We start from the raw sequence: 19,336 nt of genomic DNA, 5'->3' as shown, positions 1-19,336 counted from the left end.
ACTCACACACACACTCACACAAACACACACACCCATTCACACACACACACACACACACACACACACACACTCACACACATACACACACACACACACACACACACACAGCCACTGACACTGTGACACAGACACACAGACGAACACACACGCATGGTTGGTTTTTATATCGGGAAGAATAGCTCACATTTCTCATAACTAACACCTTTTAACACCTCATAACTAACACCTTTCAACACCTCACCCAACAATCAAACAGAGTTGACGAAAAAGAAGAAAAGAACCCGACAAAAAGCGATACGAAGGAATAATCTGAAGCAAGTGCAACGTGACAGATCAAAGGAGTGTAGCAATCTGGAGTTGTCATCCAAAGCTGACGTTATCCGCTGCACACGGTTACGAAGCAGGAAGGCCTTCCATACACACTCAGCAAGTTTCAGTGATCCCACTCTAGTCTTTTGTTCAGTCAACTGCGTTATTCTGGTCGCTTCGCTGAAACTGGTGTGGTCGGACCGTAGTCAGCCAAAATGGCCGTCGTCACACGAATGTTAGGGGGTCAGGTTGATAATGACATCTGAGAGATAATTCGTGCACTCATATAGCACAAAAAGCCTAAAACTAGTTTTCATCGTCTAAAATTGGTTTTGAACATAAAATTGCACTCGACATCGTACATACTTATACAAACACGAATATAAAGGTGAAAGTAACATAAATTCGGTATGATTTCAAACACACATGTTGAACTAACATAATTTGATGACGCATTCTGTCAATTTCAGTCTTTTTGGGGAAGGTTCTCAAAGAAAAGCAGTGACTGCATTTTTTTTAACCAAACAAACTCGAAGCAGTACGGGAGTCGACGTAGAGAAACCAGAGTGACGTCATTGGGTTCGATAGGACCACATTTCAGCGAAGTCTAGTCTGACTCTAGTGACTAGGGACGCCGCTGAAACTTGCCCGCTGTCTTCACGCACACTGCACAGACGCATTCCCCATAGCGCACGTGCATATGGTGTGCATCACGAGTCTCGCACGCGCCGCCTGTGTATGTGGAGTGATACGGAATGCTGCAAACACGAGCTATTTTCCCCCGATCATTTCGGCGTAAAAATATGTCTGGAATCGGCGAGGCAGGTCGAGGGTTTATATATAATTCCTTTTCCAGCTTTCCGAGGTGTTGCCGCTAAAGTTTCTCGTGTTGTGGTTACAGATAGGGTTTTTGTTTGTTGTGTTGCCTTTGTTGTGTTCCTTGTGATTTTGTTATATCTGAGTGCATGTTTTGACATTGGATTCTGTGTTTTTGACTCGTCGCTTTGCTGGCTCTGTATGATGGATCTATTGTGCTGAGGTATTTCCTTAGATTTGCAACAGCTGTCAATTTGTGTCTCTACCTCTTTTATTATTAATATTTTATTTTGCTTTTGTTTTTGTATCCACTTTCATCCACCCAAACAAATCACACACACTTCCCAACTCCCCCCCTCCCAACACACACACACACACTATTTAGCCACTCTCTCTCTCTTTCTCTCTCTCTCTCTCTTCCCCCCCCTCTCTCTCTCTCTCTCTCTCTCTCTCTCTCTCTCTCTCTCTCTCTCTCTCTCTCTCTCTCTCTCTCTCTCTCTCCAACGCTGATGAAATCAAATTCTTCACTGATTCGGAATCATTTCAACCCGTTAACAGACAGGCTTATTATTAGTTGTTTTACTTTCACCGTAGCCACCTGCTTCTCCCTCTCCAATTCCAAAGAGACCCTCCAACTGACCATCAACAACCAGGCAATACCACAGGAAGACACCCCTACCTACCTAGGTATCAAGCTAGACAAGAAACTCACCTGGAACCCACACATCAAAGAGGCGGAGAAGAGGGCTACAAGAAGACTCTCCATCATGAAGAAACTGACTGGCACAAAGTGGGGAGCCAGCAGCAACATCCTCAGACAGGTGTATACGGGACACGTCCGCCCTGTGATGGAGTATGGAGCAGCAGCCTGGGCCACAGCTGCGAAGAGCAACACCAGCCGGCTCAACAAAGTGCAGAACGCAAGCATGCGCATCATCACAGGGGGACTGAAAACTACGCCCATACACGCCCTTGAAGCCACCACCAGACTCCCTTCCCTGGACCACCGACGAGAAGAGAAGGTCATCGTGCAGTACGAGAAGCTGCAACGACTCCCCTCTCACCCAGCACACCAGCACACCCAACAGCTGACGAAGAACAGGCTGAAAAGAAGCAGTTTCAACCATCTGGCCAAGCAGCTAGAGAGAACCCAAACCAGCTTCCTACCACGCACCCCTGAAGAACAAGAGCCCCTCCAAGACGCTGAAGAGTGGAACAGCCAGCTCAGCAAGGTGCTCTTTGTTACTGACATGCCAGGAGTGACCAGCAAGAGAGAGCAGCAGGACGCAGTCCTCAAGAACCTCACGCTGGAGATGATGCACCAGGACTACAACGCCTCAGTATGGACTCACATCTACACTGACGGGTCCTCAGATGGTGCCATCAAAAACGGAGGAAGCGGGATCCTGGTACGCTACCCAGACGGACACACCCTTTCAAGATCCCTGCCTGCCGGAGAGCTGTCATCCAACTACCGGGCAGAACTCACCGCTCTCAGAGAAGCAGTTAGCCTGGTCAGCGAACACCCACCCTCTCACGCCGTCTTCCTGACCGACTGCAGATCCGCCGTCCAAAGCCTGCAGTCGCCCAAAGAGCAGCTGGAACGAGACACCCAGCGTCTTCTTTGTACTCTCTCCCAGAGCACAAACGTCGCTGTCCAGTGGATCCCTGCTCACTGTGGCCTCTCAGGGAACGAGGAAGCGGACAGACTGGCCAAGACTGGCAGCCATCTGGAGCAGACAAGACCAACAGTCTCTTACAGTGAAGCCAAAACCCTGGTGAAAAGACACTACCAAACCACCTGGAATGCCCAACACAGCCTGCCATCTGATGATCAGATGCCCAACCTACAGCGCCATCAGCAGACCATCCTCTTCCGCCTACGGACTGGACACTGTCGACTGCGTGCCCACATGCACCACCTTGGTCTGTCGCACACACCGAACTGCCCGTGCGAAACAGGCCCACGTACCCCGGAGCACATCCTGCAGACCTGCCCGCTCCACCAGGAAGCCAGAACAGATCACTGGCCACAAGGTGCCACACTGCAGGAGCAACTCTGGGGCACCAAAGACTCCCTGATCCTGACCACCAGCTTTATTCAAGCTACAAAACTTGAAGTCTGACCTGAGGCCAAAAATCCTGGAACGCCGAAGAAGAAGAAGTTTTACTTTCTCAGAAATCTTCGCTTCCATTCACCATAGTTTGACCTGTTTAAAGCAGCCACTGTCAATTTGGAAAAGCTTGCAGCGTTTGGTTAACAAACAAAAAAGGGGGCGGGGGCGGGGTGGAGTTTATGGTTGTGCTTCGATAAAGAAATGGTACAGGAGCAAGGACCAATCACGCAGAATAAGATCTGATACAATCAATTCACTGTGAAATTGAAAATGAAAGAGCCAGAGCCAGATTGTTTTTAACGAAGCCTAACACTTTTACAAACAGTCCTGCTTTCAAAATCTATTTTTGTCAATACAAAGCGTAAAAGCAAACATGAACACAATTAACACATTTTGGTTTACATGGATACACAATATCGTACGTAAGTATAAACGGAAAAGAACACTGTCAGCATAAAACTACAAACAAGCACACAACTACACACAACCAAACACACAAACAAACAGACAAACAAATCGCCGAACACACATAAAAACACAGACATACAAACGAAAACAAAAAATGAACAGCTAGGCAAACAGCACACGAACGTTTATATTCACGTACATAATGACAAATATAATATACAAATAACAGAGACAGAGAAACTGAGAAGCAGGAAAAAGGGATACCCATGCAGCTAGTTAATAATTGTAACAATAAAAATGTGCAAAGCGAAAAGGATAAGAGAAATACAAATAAAACAAGTCGCGTAAGGCGAAATTACTACATTTAGTCAAGCTGTGGAACTCACAGAATGAAACTGAACGTAGTCCGCCGCTAGTGCAAAAGGCAGTGAAAGTGACGAAGCCTGTTTGGCGCGGCAGCGGTTGCGCTGTGCTTCATAGCACGCTTTACTGTACCTCTCTTCGTTTTAACTTTCTGAGCGTGTTTTTAATCCAAACATATCATATCTATATGTTTTTGGAATCAGGAACCAACAAGGAATAAGATTAAATAGTTTTAAAAACGATTTCGGAAATTTAATTTTGATCATAAATTTTATATTTTTAATTTTCAGAGCTTGTTTTTAATCCGAATATCACATATTTATGTTTTTTGAATCAGAAAATGATGAAAAATAAGATGAACGTAAATTTGGATCGTTTTATAAAAAAACATTTTTTTTACATTTTTCAGATTTTTAATGACCAAAGTCATTAATTAATGTTTAAGCCACCAAGCTAAAATGCAATGCCGAAGTCCGGTCTTCGTCGAAGATTGCTGGGCCAAAATTTCAATCAATTTGATTGAAAAATGAGGGTGTGACAGTGCCGCCTCAACTTTTAGAAAAAGCCGGATATGACGTCATCAAAGGTATTTATCGAAAAAACGAAAAACACGTCCGGGGATATCATACCCAGGAACTCTCATGTCAAATTTCATAAAGATCGGTCCAGTAGTTTGGTCTGAATCGCTCTACACACACACACAGACAGACAGACAGACAGACAGACAGACACACACACACACACACACACACACACATACACCACAACCCTCGTCTCGACTCCCCCCTCTACGTTAAAACATTTAGTCAAAACTTGACTAAATGTAAAAAGGGAGATAACAGAAGTGGAGAGGGGGTGTGGAGCGACGAGAGGGAGGGGGTGGGGCGTAACACGAAGAGAAGACATAATGGATGACACACAAAGCATGATCGCGGAAAGGATAAAGGAGACAGCGTTAAGATGGGACAGGATAAAATTAATTGAGCATGAAGTTCAAGGTTCCTTGAAAAATGGAATCGTGAAACCGAATTTATTCGATTAACATTTTTGTAGGGCTTATGTCTGTGAACGGAAGCAAAGCAGATAGAGCCAGAGGGGAAGAGAACGAAATAGAAAGAAAGAGAAAGAGAGAGAGAGAGAGAGAGAGAGAGAGACAGACAGACAGACAGACAGACAGACAGACAGACAGAGAGAGAGAGAGACAGAGAGAGACAGAGAGAGACAGAGAGAGACAGAGACAGAGAGAGAGAGACAGACATACAGAGAGAAAGAGAGAGAGAGAGAGAGAGACAGAGAGAGAGAGAGAGAGAGAGAGACAGAGAGAGAGAGAGAAAGTGAGAGACACACAGACCGACAGACTGAGACAGAGAGACAGAGAAAGAGACAGAGACACAGACACAGAGATAGAGAGTGGGAGAGAGAGAAACAGAGATAGAGAAAGAGAGGGAGGGAGTGAGAAAGAGACAGAGACAGAGATTGAGAGACAGAGATAGAGATAGAGAGGGGGAGAGACAGAGACAGAGATTGAGACAGAGATAGCAATAGAGAGGGGGGAGAGACAGAGACAGAGACAGAGACAGAGACAGAGACAGAGAGACACAGAGAGGTGGAAAACAAAACCACTGCCAACCGAGGAAAGCGAGGCATTAAATTGTGTTAGTTCGGCGAACAGGCAAAAAACATTTGATCAATTACTCTTACGCCAAATATCGATTATTTCCCTTCTTATTTCCCTTTTCTTCTACGGCTTTCCTTTTCTAGTTCTCTTTTTCCTTTTGTTCTTCATCTTATTCTGTTCCTTCATCTTTTCCTTCTTCCTTGCCCTCTCTCTTTTTTCTTCTACTTCTCTTCCCTTCGATCCTACCCCCCACCCCCCCCCCCCCCCCCCCCCCCCCCAGTTCCCTTCCTCCCTTCATTTTAACCGAGGTGAGGTGGGAAGGGATCGCCATTTTGTGGTGAATGTCTTGATTAGAAAAGACACACATACAACTCAGTGAACCCCAAATGTTTGCTCTGACTTGCTCAGCAGGGTGAACACATTTCTTGCATGCAAACCGAAATCTGGATTTGTCATCTAATCGTGAAGCGTTCGGAGCGTCACTAAAAATGATAACAATAATAACATGAAAATTGTATTTTTAAGCCATGATAGTTGACTTGCTGTCGTAGCACCTGCAAGAGCTCAGCAGACGGCGTGCCATAACACACAGACAGACAGACAGACAGACAGACAGACGGACAGACAGACAGGCGGCGAACACTGAGACAGACATGACTCACGTACGTTAATTCTAACCTACGCACGCACGCACGCACGCATGCACGCACGCACGCACTAACGAACGAACGAACGAACGAACGAACGAACGAACGCACGCACGCACAAATCATTAAATCAATCAATCACACATTCATCAATAAGGCAATTGATCAATCAATCAATCAATTATTCAACCAATCAACCAATTAAATTAAGCAGATATTCAAATACAAACTTTAAAGACACAAGAATACAGGAGACATTTTAGAACGTGAACTCTGACTATACATTTTTTCTGTGTTAACTGTGACTTTGGCTTTTATCAGCTAGAATGGAAATAACACAAACAAGTTCAGTTCACCTGAGCTATCTCTGTTTCTGTGAGTCTTTGTGTCTGTGTGTCTGTCTGTGTGTCTGACGCTCTCATTCTGTCTGTCTGTCTGTATGTCTCTCTGTCTTTCTCTGTCTCTCTCTGTCTCTCTCTGCATGTCTGTCTGTCTGTCTGTCTGTCTGTCTGTCTGTCTCTCTCTCTCTCTCTCTCTCTGTCTCTCTCTCTCTCTCTTTCTGTCTCTCTCTCTGTCTTTCTCTGTCTGTCTGTCTGTCTGTCTGTCTGTCTGTCTGTCTGTCTTTCTGTCTGTCTGTTCGTCTGTTCGTCTGTCTGTCTGTCTGTCTGTCTCTCTATCTCTCTCGCTCTCTCTCTACATCTCTCTCCCCCCCCCCCTTCTCTCTCTCTCTCTCTCTCTCTCTCTCTCTCTCTCTCTCTCTCTCTCTCTCTCTCTCTCTCTCTCTCTCTCTCTCTCTCTCTCTCTCTCTCTCGTTCGTCCCCACAAAACACTCCATTGTAAAAAGCCCCGATGGCACCAGAGCGTCATTGTAAATGTTGAGGGAAGCTGTGGGGTCATGTTTGTGTTCCCCTCACCCATCCAGACACTTCTTGCCTGGTTACATCCCATTGCACGTGAGTCCAGTCTCTTTCCCCTCTCCCATCCAGACACTTCTTGCCTGGTTACATCGCATTCCACGTGAGTCCAGTCTCTTTCCCCTCTCTTCTTGCCTGGCCTGGTTACATCGCATTGCACGTGAGTCCAGTCTCTTTCCCCTCTCTTCTTGCCTGGTTACATCGCATTCCACGTGAGTCCAGTCTCTTTCCCCTCTCCCATCCAGACACTTCTTGCCTGGTTACATCGCATTGCACGTGAGTCCAGTCTCTTTCCCCTCTCCCATCCAGACACTTCTTGCCTGGTTACATCGCATTCCACGTGAGTCCAGTCTCTTTCCCCTCTCCCATCCACACACTTCTTGCCTGGTTACATCGCATTGCACGTGAGTCCAGTCTCTTTCCCCTCTCCCATCCAGACACTTCTTGCCTGGTTACATCCCATTCCACGTGAGTCCAGTCTCTTTCCCCTCTCCCATCCACACACTTCTTGCCTGGTTACATCGCATTGCACGTGAGTCCAGTCTCTTTCCCCTCTCCCATCCAGACACTTCTTGCCTGGTTACATCGCATTCCACGTGAGTCCAGTCTCTTTCCCCTCTCCCATCCAGACACTTCTTGCCTGGTTACATCGCATTCCACGTGAGTCCAGTCTCTTTCCCCTCTCCCATCCCACACACTTCTTGCCTGGCCTGGTTACATCGCATTGCACGTGAGTCCAGTCTCTTTCCCCTCTCCCATCCAGACACTTCTTGCCTGGCCTGGTTACATCGCATTGCACGTGAGTCCAGTCTCTTTCCCCTCTCCCATCCAGACACTTCTTGCCTGGTTACATCCCATTGCACGTGAGTCCAGTCTCTTTCCCCTCTCCCATCCCACACACTTCTTGCCTGGTTACATCGCATTGCACGTGAGTCCAGTCTCTTTCCCCTCTCCCATCCCACACACTTCTTGCCTGGTTACATCGCATTCCACGTGAGTCCAGTCTCTTTCCCCTCTCTTCTTGCCTGGCCTGGTTACATCGCATTGCACGTGAGTCCAGTCTCTTTCCCCTCTCCCATCCAGACACTTCTTGCCTGGTTACATCGCATTGCACGTGAGTCCAGTCTCTCTCCCCTCTCCCATCCAGACACTTCTTGCCTGGTTACATCGCATTGCACGTGAGTCCAGTCTCTTTCCCCTCTCCCATCCCACACACTTCTTGCCTGGTTACATCGCATTGCACGTGAGTCCAGTCTCTTTCCCCTCTCCCATCCAGACACTTCTTGCCTGGTTACATCCCATTGCACGTGAGTCCAGTCTCTTTCCCCTCTCCCATCCAGACACTTCTTGCCTGGTTACATCGCATTGCACGTGAGTCCAGTCTCTTTCCCCTCTCCCATCCAGACACTTCTTGCCTGGTTACATCGCATTGCACGTGAGTCCAGTCTCTTTCCCCTCTCCCATCCAGACACTTCTTGCCTGGTTACATCCCATTCCACGTGAGTCCAGTCTCTTTCCCCTCTCCCATCCAGACACTTCTTGCCTGGTTACATCGCATTGCACGTGAGTCCAGTCTCTTTCCCCTCTCCCATCCAGACACTTCTTGCCTGGTTACATCGCATTGCACGTGAGTCCAGTCTCTTTCCCCTCTCCCATCCAGACACTTCTTGCCTGGTTACATCGCATTGCACGTGAGTCCAGTCTCTCTCCCCTCTCCCATCCAGACACTTCTTGCCTGGTTACATCGCATTGCACGTGAGTCCAGTCTCTTTCCCCTCTCCCATCCCACACACTTCTTGCCTGGTTACATCGCATTGCACGTGAGTCCAGTCTCTTTCCCCTCTCCCATCCCACACACTTCTTGCCTGGTTACATCGCATTGCACGTGAGTCCAGTCTCTTTCCCCTCTCCCATCCAGACACTTCTTGCCTGGTTACATCGCATTGCACGTGAGTCCAGTCTCTTTCCCCTCTCCCATCCCACACACTTCTTGCCTGGCCTGGTTACATCGCATTGCACGTGAGTCCAGTCTCTTTCCCCTCTCCCATCCAGACACTTCTTGCCTGGTTACATCCCATTGCACGTGAGTCCAGTCTCTTTCCCCTCTCCCATCCAGACACTTCTTGCCTGGTTACATCGCATTGCACGTGAGTCCAGTCTCTTTCCCCTCTCCCATCCAGACACTTCTTGCCTGGTTACATCGCATTGCACGTGAGTCCAGTCTCTTTCCCCTCTCCCATCCAGACACTTCTTGCCTGGTTACATCGCATTCCACGTGAGTCCAGTCTCTTTCCCCTCTCCCATCCAGACACTTCTTGCCTGGTTACATCGCATTGCACGTGAGTCCAGTCTCTTTCCCCTCTCCCATCCAGACACTTCTTGCCTGGTTACATCGCATTGCACGTGAGTCCAGTCTCTTTCCCCTCTCCCATCCAGACACTTCTTGCCTGGTTACATCGCATTGCACGTGAGTCCAGTCTCTTTCCCCTCTCCCATCCACACACTTCTTGCCTGGTTACATCGCATTGCACGTGAGTCCAGTCTCTTTCCCCTCTCCCATCCAGACACTTCTTGCCTGGTTACATCCCATTCCACGTGAGTCCAGTCTCTTTCCCCTCTCCCATCCAGACACTTCTTGCCTGGTTACATCGCATTGCACGTGAGTCCAGTCTCTTTCCCCTCTCCCATCCAGACACTTCTTGCCTGGTTACATCGCATTGCACGTGAGTCCAGTCTCTTTCCCCTCTCCCATCCAGACACTTCTTGCCTGGTTACATCGCATTGCACGTGAGTCCAGTCTCTTTCCCCTCTCCCATCCAGACACTTCTTGCCTGGTTACATCGCATTGCACGTGAGTCCAGTCTCTTTCCCCTCTCCCATCCACACACTTCTTGCCTGGTTACATCCCATTGCACGTGAGTCCAGTCTCTTTCCCCTCTCCCATCCAGACACTTCTTGCCTGGTTACATCGCATTGCACGTGAGTCCATGTAGTCTCTTTCCCCTCTCCCATCCAGACACTTCTTGCCTGGCCTGGTTACATCGCATTGCACGTGAGTCCAGTCTCTTTCCCCTCTCCCATCCCACACACTTCTTGCCTGGCCTGGTTACATCGCATTCCACGTGAGTCCAGTCTCTTTCCCCTCTCCCATCCAGACACTTCTTGCCTGGTTACATCCCATTGCACGTGAGTCCAGTCTCTTTCCCCTCTCCCATCCAGACACTTCTTGCCTGGTTACATCCCATTGCACGTGAGTCCAGTCTCTCTCCCCTCTCCCATCCCACACACTTCTTGCCTGGCCTGGTTACATCCCATTGCACGTGAGTCCAGTCTCTTTCCCCTCTCCCATCCAGACACTTCTTGCCTGGTTACATCCCATTGCACGTGAGTCCAGTCTCTTTCCCCTCTCCCATCCAGACACTTCTTGCCTGGTTACATCGCATTGCACGTGAGTCCAGTCTCTTTCCCCTCTCCCATCCAGACACTTCTTGCCTGGTTACATCGCATTGCACGTGAGTCCAGTCTCTTTCCCCTCTCCCATCCAGACACTTCTTGCCTGGTTACATCCCATTGCACGTGAGTCCAGTCTCTTTCCCCTCTCCCATCCAGACACTTCTTGCCTGGTTACATCGCATTGCACGTGAGTCCAGTCTCTTTCCCCTCTCCCATCCAGACACTTCTTGCCTGGTTACATCCCATTGCACGTGAGTCCAGTCTCTTTCCCCTCTCCCATCCAGACACTTCTTGCCTGGTTACATCGCATTGCACGTGAGTCCAGTCTCTTTCCCCTCTCCCATCCAGACACTTCTTGCCTGGTTACATCGCATTGCACGTGAGTCCAGTCTCTTTCCCCTCTCCCATCCAGACACTTCTTGCCTGGTTACATCGCATTCCACGTGAGTCCAGTCTCTTTCCCCTCTCCCATCCAGACACTTCTTGCCTGGTTACATCCCATTGCACGTGAGTCCAGTCTCTTTCCCCTCTCCCATCCAGACACTTCTTGCCTGGTTACATCGCATTGCACGTGAGTCCAGTCTCTTTCCCCTCTCCCATCCAGACACTTCTTGCCTGGTTACATCGCATTCCACGTGAGTCCAGTCTCTTTCCCCTCTCCCATCCAGACACTTCTTGCCTGGCCTGGTTACATCGCATTGCACGTGAGTCCAGTCTCTTTCCCCTCTCCCATCCAGACACTTCTTGCCTGGTTACATCCCATTGCACGTGAGTCCAGTCTCTTTCCCCTCTCCCATCCAGACACTTCTTGCCTGGTTACATCGCATTCCACGTGAGTCCAGTCTCTTTCCCCTCTCCCATCCAGACACTTCTTGCCTGGTTACATCGCATTGCACGTGAGTCCAGTCTCTTTCCCCTCTCCCATCCAGACACTTCTTGCCTGGTTACATCGCATTGCACGTGAGTCCAGTCTCTTTCCCCTCTCCCATCCAGACACTTCTTGCCTGGTTACATCGCATTGCACGTGAGTCCAGTCTCTTTCCCCTCTCCCATCCAGACACTTCTTGCCTGGTTACATCGCATTGCACGTGAGTCCAGTCTCTTTCCCCTCTCCCATCCACACACTTCTTGCCTGGTTACATCGCATTGCACGTGAGTCCAGTCTCTTTCCCCTCTCCCATCCAGACACTTCTTGCCTGGTTACATCGCATTGCACGTGAGTCCAGTCTCTTTCCCCTCTCTTCTTGCCTGGCCTGGTTACATCGCATTGCACGTGAGTCCAGTCTCTTTCCCCTCTCCCATCCAGACACTTCTTGCCTGGTTACATCCCATTGCACGTGAGTCCAGTCTCTTTCCCCTCTCCCATCCAGACACTTCTTGCCTGGTTACATCGCATTGCACGTGAGTCCAGTCTCTTTCCCCTCTCCCATCCAGACACTTCTTGCCTGGTTACATCGCATTGCACGTGAGTCCAGTCTCTTTCCCCTCTCCCATCCAGACACTTCTTGCCTGGTTACATCGCATTGCACGTGAGTCCAGTCTCTTTCCCCTCTCCCATCCAGACACTTCTTGCCTGGTTACATCGCATTGCACGTGAGTCCAGTCTCTTTCCCCTCTCCCATCCAGACACTTCTTGCCTGGCCTGGTTACATCGCATTGCACGTGAGTCCAGTCTCTTTCCCCTCTCCCATCCAGACACTTCTTGCCTGGTTACATCGCATTGCACGTGAGTCCAGTCTCTTTCCCCTCTCCCATCCCACACACTTCTTGCCTGGTTACATCGCATTGCACGTGAGTCCAGTCTCTCTCCCCTCTCCCATCCAGACACTTCTTGCCTGGTTACATCGCATTGCACGTGAGTCCAGTCTCTTTCCCCTCTCCCATCCAGACACTTCTTGCCTGGTTACATCGCATTCCACGTGAGTCCAGTCTCTTTCCCCTCTCCCATCCAGACACTTCTTGCCTGGTTACATCGCATTGCACGTGAGTCCAGTCTCTTTCCCCTCTCCCATCCAGACACTTCTTGCCTGGTTACATCCCATTGCACGTGAGTCCAGTCTCCGTTCAATGTCGCGTGTGTCTGTCTCTCTTTCCTGCTCACTCGGTCTTTGGCTCAGTTTGAGGGTAACAGTGTCTGTAAATTGTCCGTCTTTAGATGCAATATTTCGGCGTTAGAATTACATTTCAGACGAACAACCTTGTTAATTTTGTTTGGATACAATCTCGTCTATTAATAATCATTTTTGAAGGAAGATTATTACTGCTGTAATGAAGGTATCTAGTGGCTTCTTCTCTTTGAAGCTATCATTGTAGCCGCCTTTTCTGCCAATAATGTAGATAATGACTCGGACGATGATCATGGCGACGACGACGACGACAGCTTTGATGACAAAGACGTTGAAGACGACGATGAAGAGAAGAGAAAGAGAAGGGGCAAAAAGCAGGGCCGTGATTTTGATGATGATGATGATGATGATGATGATGATGATGATGATGATGATGATGACGACGACGACGAGGACGGCGACGACAATGGCGACGGCGACTATCGACGACGACGATGATGATAGTTCCAACAAGGCTGATGATCATGATAATCTATGCTCAACGGTTAATTCCACGATCTTTTTGTTTTAACATAAAAACGACACGAATAGGCTACACACCGTCAACCACTCGACGAACGAGCAGTCTTCCATGCCCTACTGAACCCACATCACAACAGTTGTTTGTGTTCAGAGCCCTATTTCCGTGAACACTGGCTTGTTTTCTCAGCACATGCTTGTTGCTGTTTCTTACGCCAAAGAATGCTTTGCGGAGAACTCTTTGAACTCTCCATAAATCGCCCGCACACACAATGCAACTATTAGTCACAGCTACACGTGAGACAAACAGTGCAGGAGGGGTTACGCAATACATGCAAGAGAGTTAGGATGGGGGCGGTTTGCAAGAGTGGGGCAAGTTTGAACAGTGCATTGATGACCTTCATATTTTGGAAAGAAATCGCAGGATTGACAAAATTGCCTTTACGAAAGCAAATCGGCATCAAAAAGCAAAAAAAATAAAAATCAACCCTGCACAAAAACAAATGAAACAACAACAACAAAAAAACCTAGGTTTAAAGGTGTATTTATCCCGTGAGATAATAATCGTTCAAATCACACGTGTGTATATCATGTAAATGAGGTCATGTCAAGCTAGTCTGGCAGGGACCTGTTTTTCCACTGCTTATGATGCCAAAGTCACCGAGACAAACGTCATAATAGAAGAAAAAAAATTGCGCTCGCTAATTACCCTCGATGGATTTTTAGAACTAACACGTCACGCCACACTTTCAGAGTGACGTTTCTTTGCTTTGACGTAATAGATTGCACGAGGCTTTAGAAGAGATATAGGTTCCAAAACAAGCGTCTTCAATTTAGCTGCCTCGACTGCAGGACATTTTCAGTAAAATACACGTAAATACAGTATGTAGGATAAACAGAATACTAACATGGCTTGCTGTGTTGTACCAGATTTACACTCGTTGCTTTTCAAATAGTGAACAGCTCGCTTTCGCTCGCAGTTCAATATTTAAAAAAACAACTCGTGTAAATCTGGTACGACACAGCAAGCCATGTAGTATTCTCTAGTATGTCTGTGTGCAAGCGGAGGGATGACGGAAAAGCCTGGCCGGAGATCCACGATGATTCACGAGACGGTTTAAAGCCTGGCCGGAGATCCACGATGATTCACGAGACGGTTTAAAGCCTGGCCGGAGATCCACGATGATTCACGAGACGGTTTAAAGCCTGGCCGGAGATCCACCATGATTCACGAGACGGTTTAAAGCCTGGCCGGAGATCCACGATGATTCACGAGACGGCTTAAAGGCTGGCCGGAGATCCACGATGATTCACGAGACGGTTTAAAGGCTGGCCGGAGATCCACGATGATTCACGAGACGGTTTAAAGGCTGGCCGGAGATCCACGATGATTCACGAGACGGTTTAAAGGCTGGCCGGAGATCCACGATGATTCACGAGACGGTTTAAAGGCTGGCCGGAGATCCACGATGATTCACGAGACGGTTTAAAGCCTGACCGGAGATCCACGATGATTCACGAGACGGTTTAAAGGCTGGCCGGAGATCCACGATATTTCACGAGACGGTTTAAAGGCTGGCCGGAGATCCACGATGATTCACGAGACGGTTTAAAGGCTGGCCGGAGATCCACGATGATTCACGAGACGGTTTAAAGGCTGGCCGGAGATCCACGATGATTCACGAGACGGTTTAAAGGCTGGCCGGAGATCCACGATGATTCACGAGACGGTTTAAAGGCTGGCCGGAGATCCACGATGATTCACGAGACGGTTTAAAGCCTGACCGGAGATCCACGATGATTCACGAGACGGTTTAAAGGCTGGCCGGAGATCCACGATGATTCACGAGACGGTTTAAAGGCTGGCCGGAGATCCACGATGATTCACGAGACGGTTTAAAGCCTGGCCGGAGATCCACGATGATTCACGAGACGGTTTAAAGCCTGACCGGAGATCCACGATGATTCACGAGACGGTTTAAAGGCTGGCCGGAGATCCACGATGATTCACGAGACGGTTTAAAGCCTGGCCGGAGATCCACGATGATTCACGAGACGGTTTAAAGGCTGGCCGGAGATCCACGATGATTCACGAGACGGTTTAAAGCCTGGCCGGAGATCCACGATGATTCACGAGACGGTTTAAAGCCTGACCGGAGATCCACGATGATTCACGAGACGGTTTAAAGGCTGGCCGGAGATCCACGATGATTCACGAGACGGTTTAAAGCCTGGCCGGAGATCCACGATGATTCACGAGACGGTTTAAAGCCTGGCCGGAGATCCACGATATTTCACGAGACGGTATAAAGGCTGGCCGGAGATCCACGATGATTCACGAGACGGTTTAAAGCCTGACCGGAGATCCACGATGATTCACGAGACGGTTTAAAGGCTGGCCGGAGATCCACGATGATTCACGAGACGGTATAAAGGCTGGCCGGAGATCCACGATGATTCACGAGACGGTTTAAAGCCTGGCCGGAGATCCACGATGATTCACGAGACGGTTTAAAGCCTGGCCGGAGATCCACGATGATTCACGAGACGGTTTAAAGCCTGGCCGGAGATCCACGATGATTCACGAGACGGTTTAAAGCCTGACCGGAGATCCACGATGATTCACGAGACGGTTTAAAGGCTGGCCGGAGATCCACGATGATTCACGAGACGGTTTAAAGGCTGGCCGGAGATCCACGATGATTCACGAGACGGTTTAAAGCCTGACCGGAGATCCACGATGATTCACGAGACGGTTTAAAGGCTGGCCGGAGATCCACGATGATTCACGAGACGGTTTAAAGCCTGGCCGGAGATCCACGATGATTCACGAGACGGTTTAAAGCCTGGCCGGAGATCCACGATGATTCACGAGACGGTTTAAAGCCTGGCCGGAGATCCACCATGATTCACGAGACGGTTTAAAGCCTCTTCGCTGAATCTTGCGTGTCATCAAAATTTAATATGGCTTGGAGATTTTGACTCAAATAGTAGGTATCAATATGAATTGAATTGAATTGAACTTTATTTTACAAAGATTAAGATTTAAGGCTATGCCTTTTCTTACAATCTGTCCTTGGGACGCACAAACACACAAAGATAAAATACAACATTCAAGGGTTAACAGCAAAAAGAGGTTGGAAAAAATAAACATGCGATGATAATGATGATGATCATGATGATGATGGTGATGATGATTATGACGAAAATGGTGATGATGATGATGATGATGATGATGATGATGATGATGATGATGATGATGATGATGATGATGATGATGATGATGATCATGATGATCATGATGATCATGAAGAGCATACACATGTAGTTATTCATAAAATCGAATATATAATATGCAGGCTATAATACGTTCCAGCTGGTAACCACGGACATGCAGCATTTATGCAACAACAATATGTTTAGAATATAAAATGCACAGCATATGTTTGACATTATATCATCTGTGGTGAATCACAGCGAGTTAACTAATCAGACATGGAGTGGTTTTTTAGCACATTTTAAACAACTTTTTAATGACTTAAAAGAGAATATGGCAGCTTATTTTGTTTCCAATTTGGAAACGAGGTCGCATTAATTATTTTGAACTCCAGAAGTACGTGACTTTATTGTAGAGATGATGTCTTTGTTTTGTAAAATGTTTCGATACTGCAACGTCATTTAATGAAACGTAGACGTGTTATTGGATTTTTTTCTCATTTTATTTAATTTTTTTTTTACTGCGTATGAGGTTACATTGCAATAAGCTTTCACAACGCCTTGAAGAAGAAATGTATGACCTTCACAATGTTGTTTGGCGGGGGTGGGGTCTAAGGTTACGGGTGCAGGGAAGGGGTAGGGGATGGGGGTGGTTTTGGGTGAGAGGTAGTGCGGTGGAATGGGGACGGGGGGGTGGGGGTATTGGAACCGTAATGACTAAGGCGTTTTGAACAAGAGTTGCCTTTCTCATCTTACGCCCAAAGACGAATGAACGTCAATGTTAGTCATTCCAGCACACGTCAGTATAGCTCTATCTCCCCTCATCGGCACACGTTACACCACAACTAACGGAACTGGATCGGTACCTAAACAATATCCTCTTTTACGGGGGAAAAAAACAACTAAACAAGCTGTATAAGAGTAGTTCTTTTGACCCCCACATTCAAACAAAACCCGAATTAATATGTGCGCAATTCTACCACGAGTAGGTACCGGGTTATCTACCCTCATCAGCAAAACGTACACCAGAAGTGACAGAACCGGATCATTCCCTGAACAATATCTTCTTTCACAGAAAAAAGAACCACACCAGTAGTTGGGGCGGCCCGTTTATTGACGCTTGTGTAAACCCAGACATTACCTAAGAAACGTAGTAAGACTAACAATACACTTCCCTCTCTCGGGAAGAAGAGGAGGTAGAGTGGACACAGGAAAGTCTAGAACGCTCTGTGTTTTCCTTCCATTCTTCCTGGCGCCATCCCAAGACTCGACGTGTTATGTCGTCTTGCGGGGGATGTTTTTATGCTACGCTTTCCTCAAAGAGTTGTTTTCGTGCTGCCGTGCGGTTATCAGACAGTACTTCGGTTACTGGTTTCGGCGAGCCTCGTCGGGTTTTGTCATTATCTCGGTCGAGGTAAGGACAAGACAGTGGAAGGAAAGTATGTGGGGTTTGCGGGGGTTTCCTTTTCCTTTTTCTTTTCTTTGTGCATGCATGTTTCTAGTATCTACACTGCCTTTGTGTAGCATAGTATATTTTCATAACATCGTGCGATGAAGTTTGCATTTTACGTCAATGTTTCTGAAAGTTGAGCGGCCAAAGAATATATTGCACCCACACAAGAGCACAAGTGCAGAAATTAATATTATGCTTCCATCGTTCCCCTTTTAAGTCGCCATCTGCGTCTCATCCTCGACCGCTCTTCTTCTCCGTCATGTGCAAATAAACATCTGTCCCAACATGCTTCAAATGTTGGGATATAAGTTTCATGTATTTTCTTGTATCTAATCATTTGACTACATTCGTTAATATAATATTCTCAATGTGTTCTCTTTTCTTGCACTTTTTGTCCTTGAACATGGCCTTTTTTGGGGGGGAAAAGATTAACTCAGAAAATCAAGCACATTTGCTTTTCAATGACCTTCATAAATAAACAGTTAGGCTTGTGTTGTGTTGTGTTGTGTTGTGTAGTGTAGTGTTGTGTTGTGTAGTGTTGTGTTGTGTAGTGTAGTGTTGTGTAGTGTAGTGTTGTGTTGTGTAGTGTTGTGTTGTGTAGTGTAGTGTTGTGTCATGTTGTGTTCTGTTGTGATGTGTTGTAAAGTGTCTTGCCATGACTTGCCTTGCCTTGTGTAACCTTTATTAATTTTTTGCTTGGATTCTTGTGGAGACTGTGTTCCTCAGTATTCTTCTCCTTTGTTATGTGCTCAATAAATCAGAACATTATTTCTATGTGCTGAAAGTCCTTTTATTCGTTCAATTCTCTCCTTTCTATTATTTTCCCTTTCGTCCCCCGTGACCTCCTTCCTGCACTTTCTTTCCGAAAACGTCTACACTCACCCTCACACAATACATACATATCACGTGATTGTGTGCCATGGAGGGAACAACAAGCCATCCCAGTCGGACGTTACTTCATCAAAATTCATGTCCGTCAACACATACAGCAGCGCTGGGGGAGCGAGACAAATCTACTGGCTCTATATACTTTAATGGTTCTCAGTAATTCTGTCTTCGATTCCCAGGAGCAGCGCTATGCTCACTCTGACGGGCGCTTAAAATGATGGCCTTGAACTTGTGTTCTATGGACGCAAAAAAATAATACAGCGCCATCAATTGATGCGCCCGGTGTCTGTCTGTGGGTTTGTATGTGTGTGTGTGTGATGGTGTGTGTGTGTGTGTGTGTGTGTGTGTGTGTGTGTGTGTGTGTCTCCCGCACACGCACACACCCCCACCCACACCCACACACATCTACACACACACACACAACCTAATCTCGCTTATAGATCTCTATTCCCAAACATCCCACCCCTTCACTGACTAACCCCCCAATGTCCTTCTCCACTATCCACCCTCTCCCCTATCTCCTCCTTCTCCACTATCCACCCTCTCCCC

At 47.5% G+C, this 19,336-nt stretch overlaps 1 protein-coding gene across 1 annotated transcript; it reads left to right on the top strand.

Moving 5' to 3' along the window:
• The first annotated feature begins 1,892 nt into the window (after window positions 1–1,892).
• LOC138958208 (uncharacterized) lies at window positions 1,893–13,209 on the top strand. Its single transcript, XM_070329307.1, has 2 exons — window positions 1,893–2,886; window positions 12,947–13,209. Exons 1-2 carry the CDS (start codon window positions 1,893–1,895, stop codon window positions 13,207–13,209), a joined length of 1,257 nt encoding a protein of 418 aa, XP_070185408.1.
• The last annotated feature ends 6,127 nt before the right edge of the window (window positions 13,210–19,336 follow it).

This window comes from Littorina saxatilis, linkage group LG1, assembly GCF_037325665.1.
Source record: "Littorina saxatilis isolate snail1 linkage group LG1, US_GU_Lsax_2.0, whole genome shotgun sequence".
NCBI lineage: Eukaryota > Metazoa > Mollusca > Gastropoda > Littorinimorpha > Littorinidae > Littorina > Littorina saxatilis.
Note: the sequence above shows the minus strand (reverse complement) of the source record. Positions and strands in the feature narration are given on the sequence as shown.

Excerpts from the sequence above, each read along its gene's own strand:
- LOC138958208 (XM_070329307.1), top strand. The coding sequence starts at position 1,893 with ATGAAGAAACTGACTGGCACAAAGTGGGGAGCCAGCAGCAACATCCTC. Across the intron at positions 2,887-12,946 it reads AAGACCAACAGTCTCTTACA|CTATCATTGTAGCCGCCTTT; the intron begins GTGAAGCCAAAA and ends TTCTCTTTGAAG.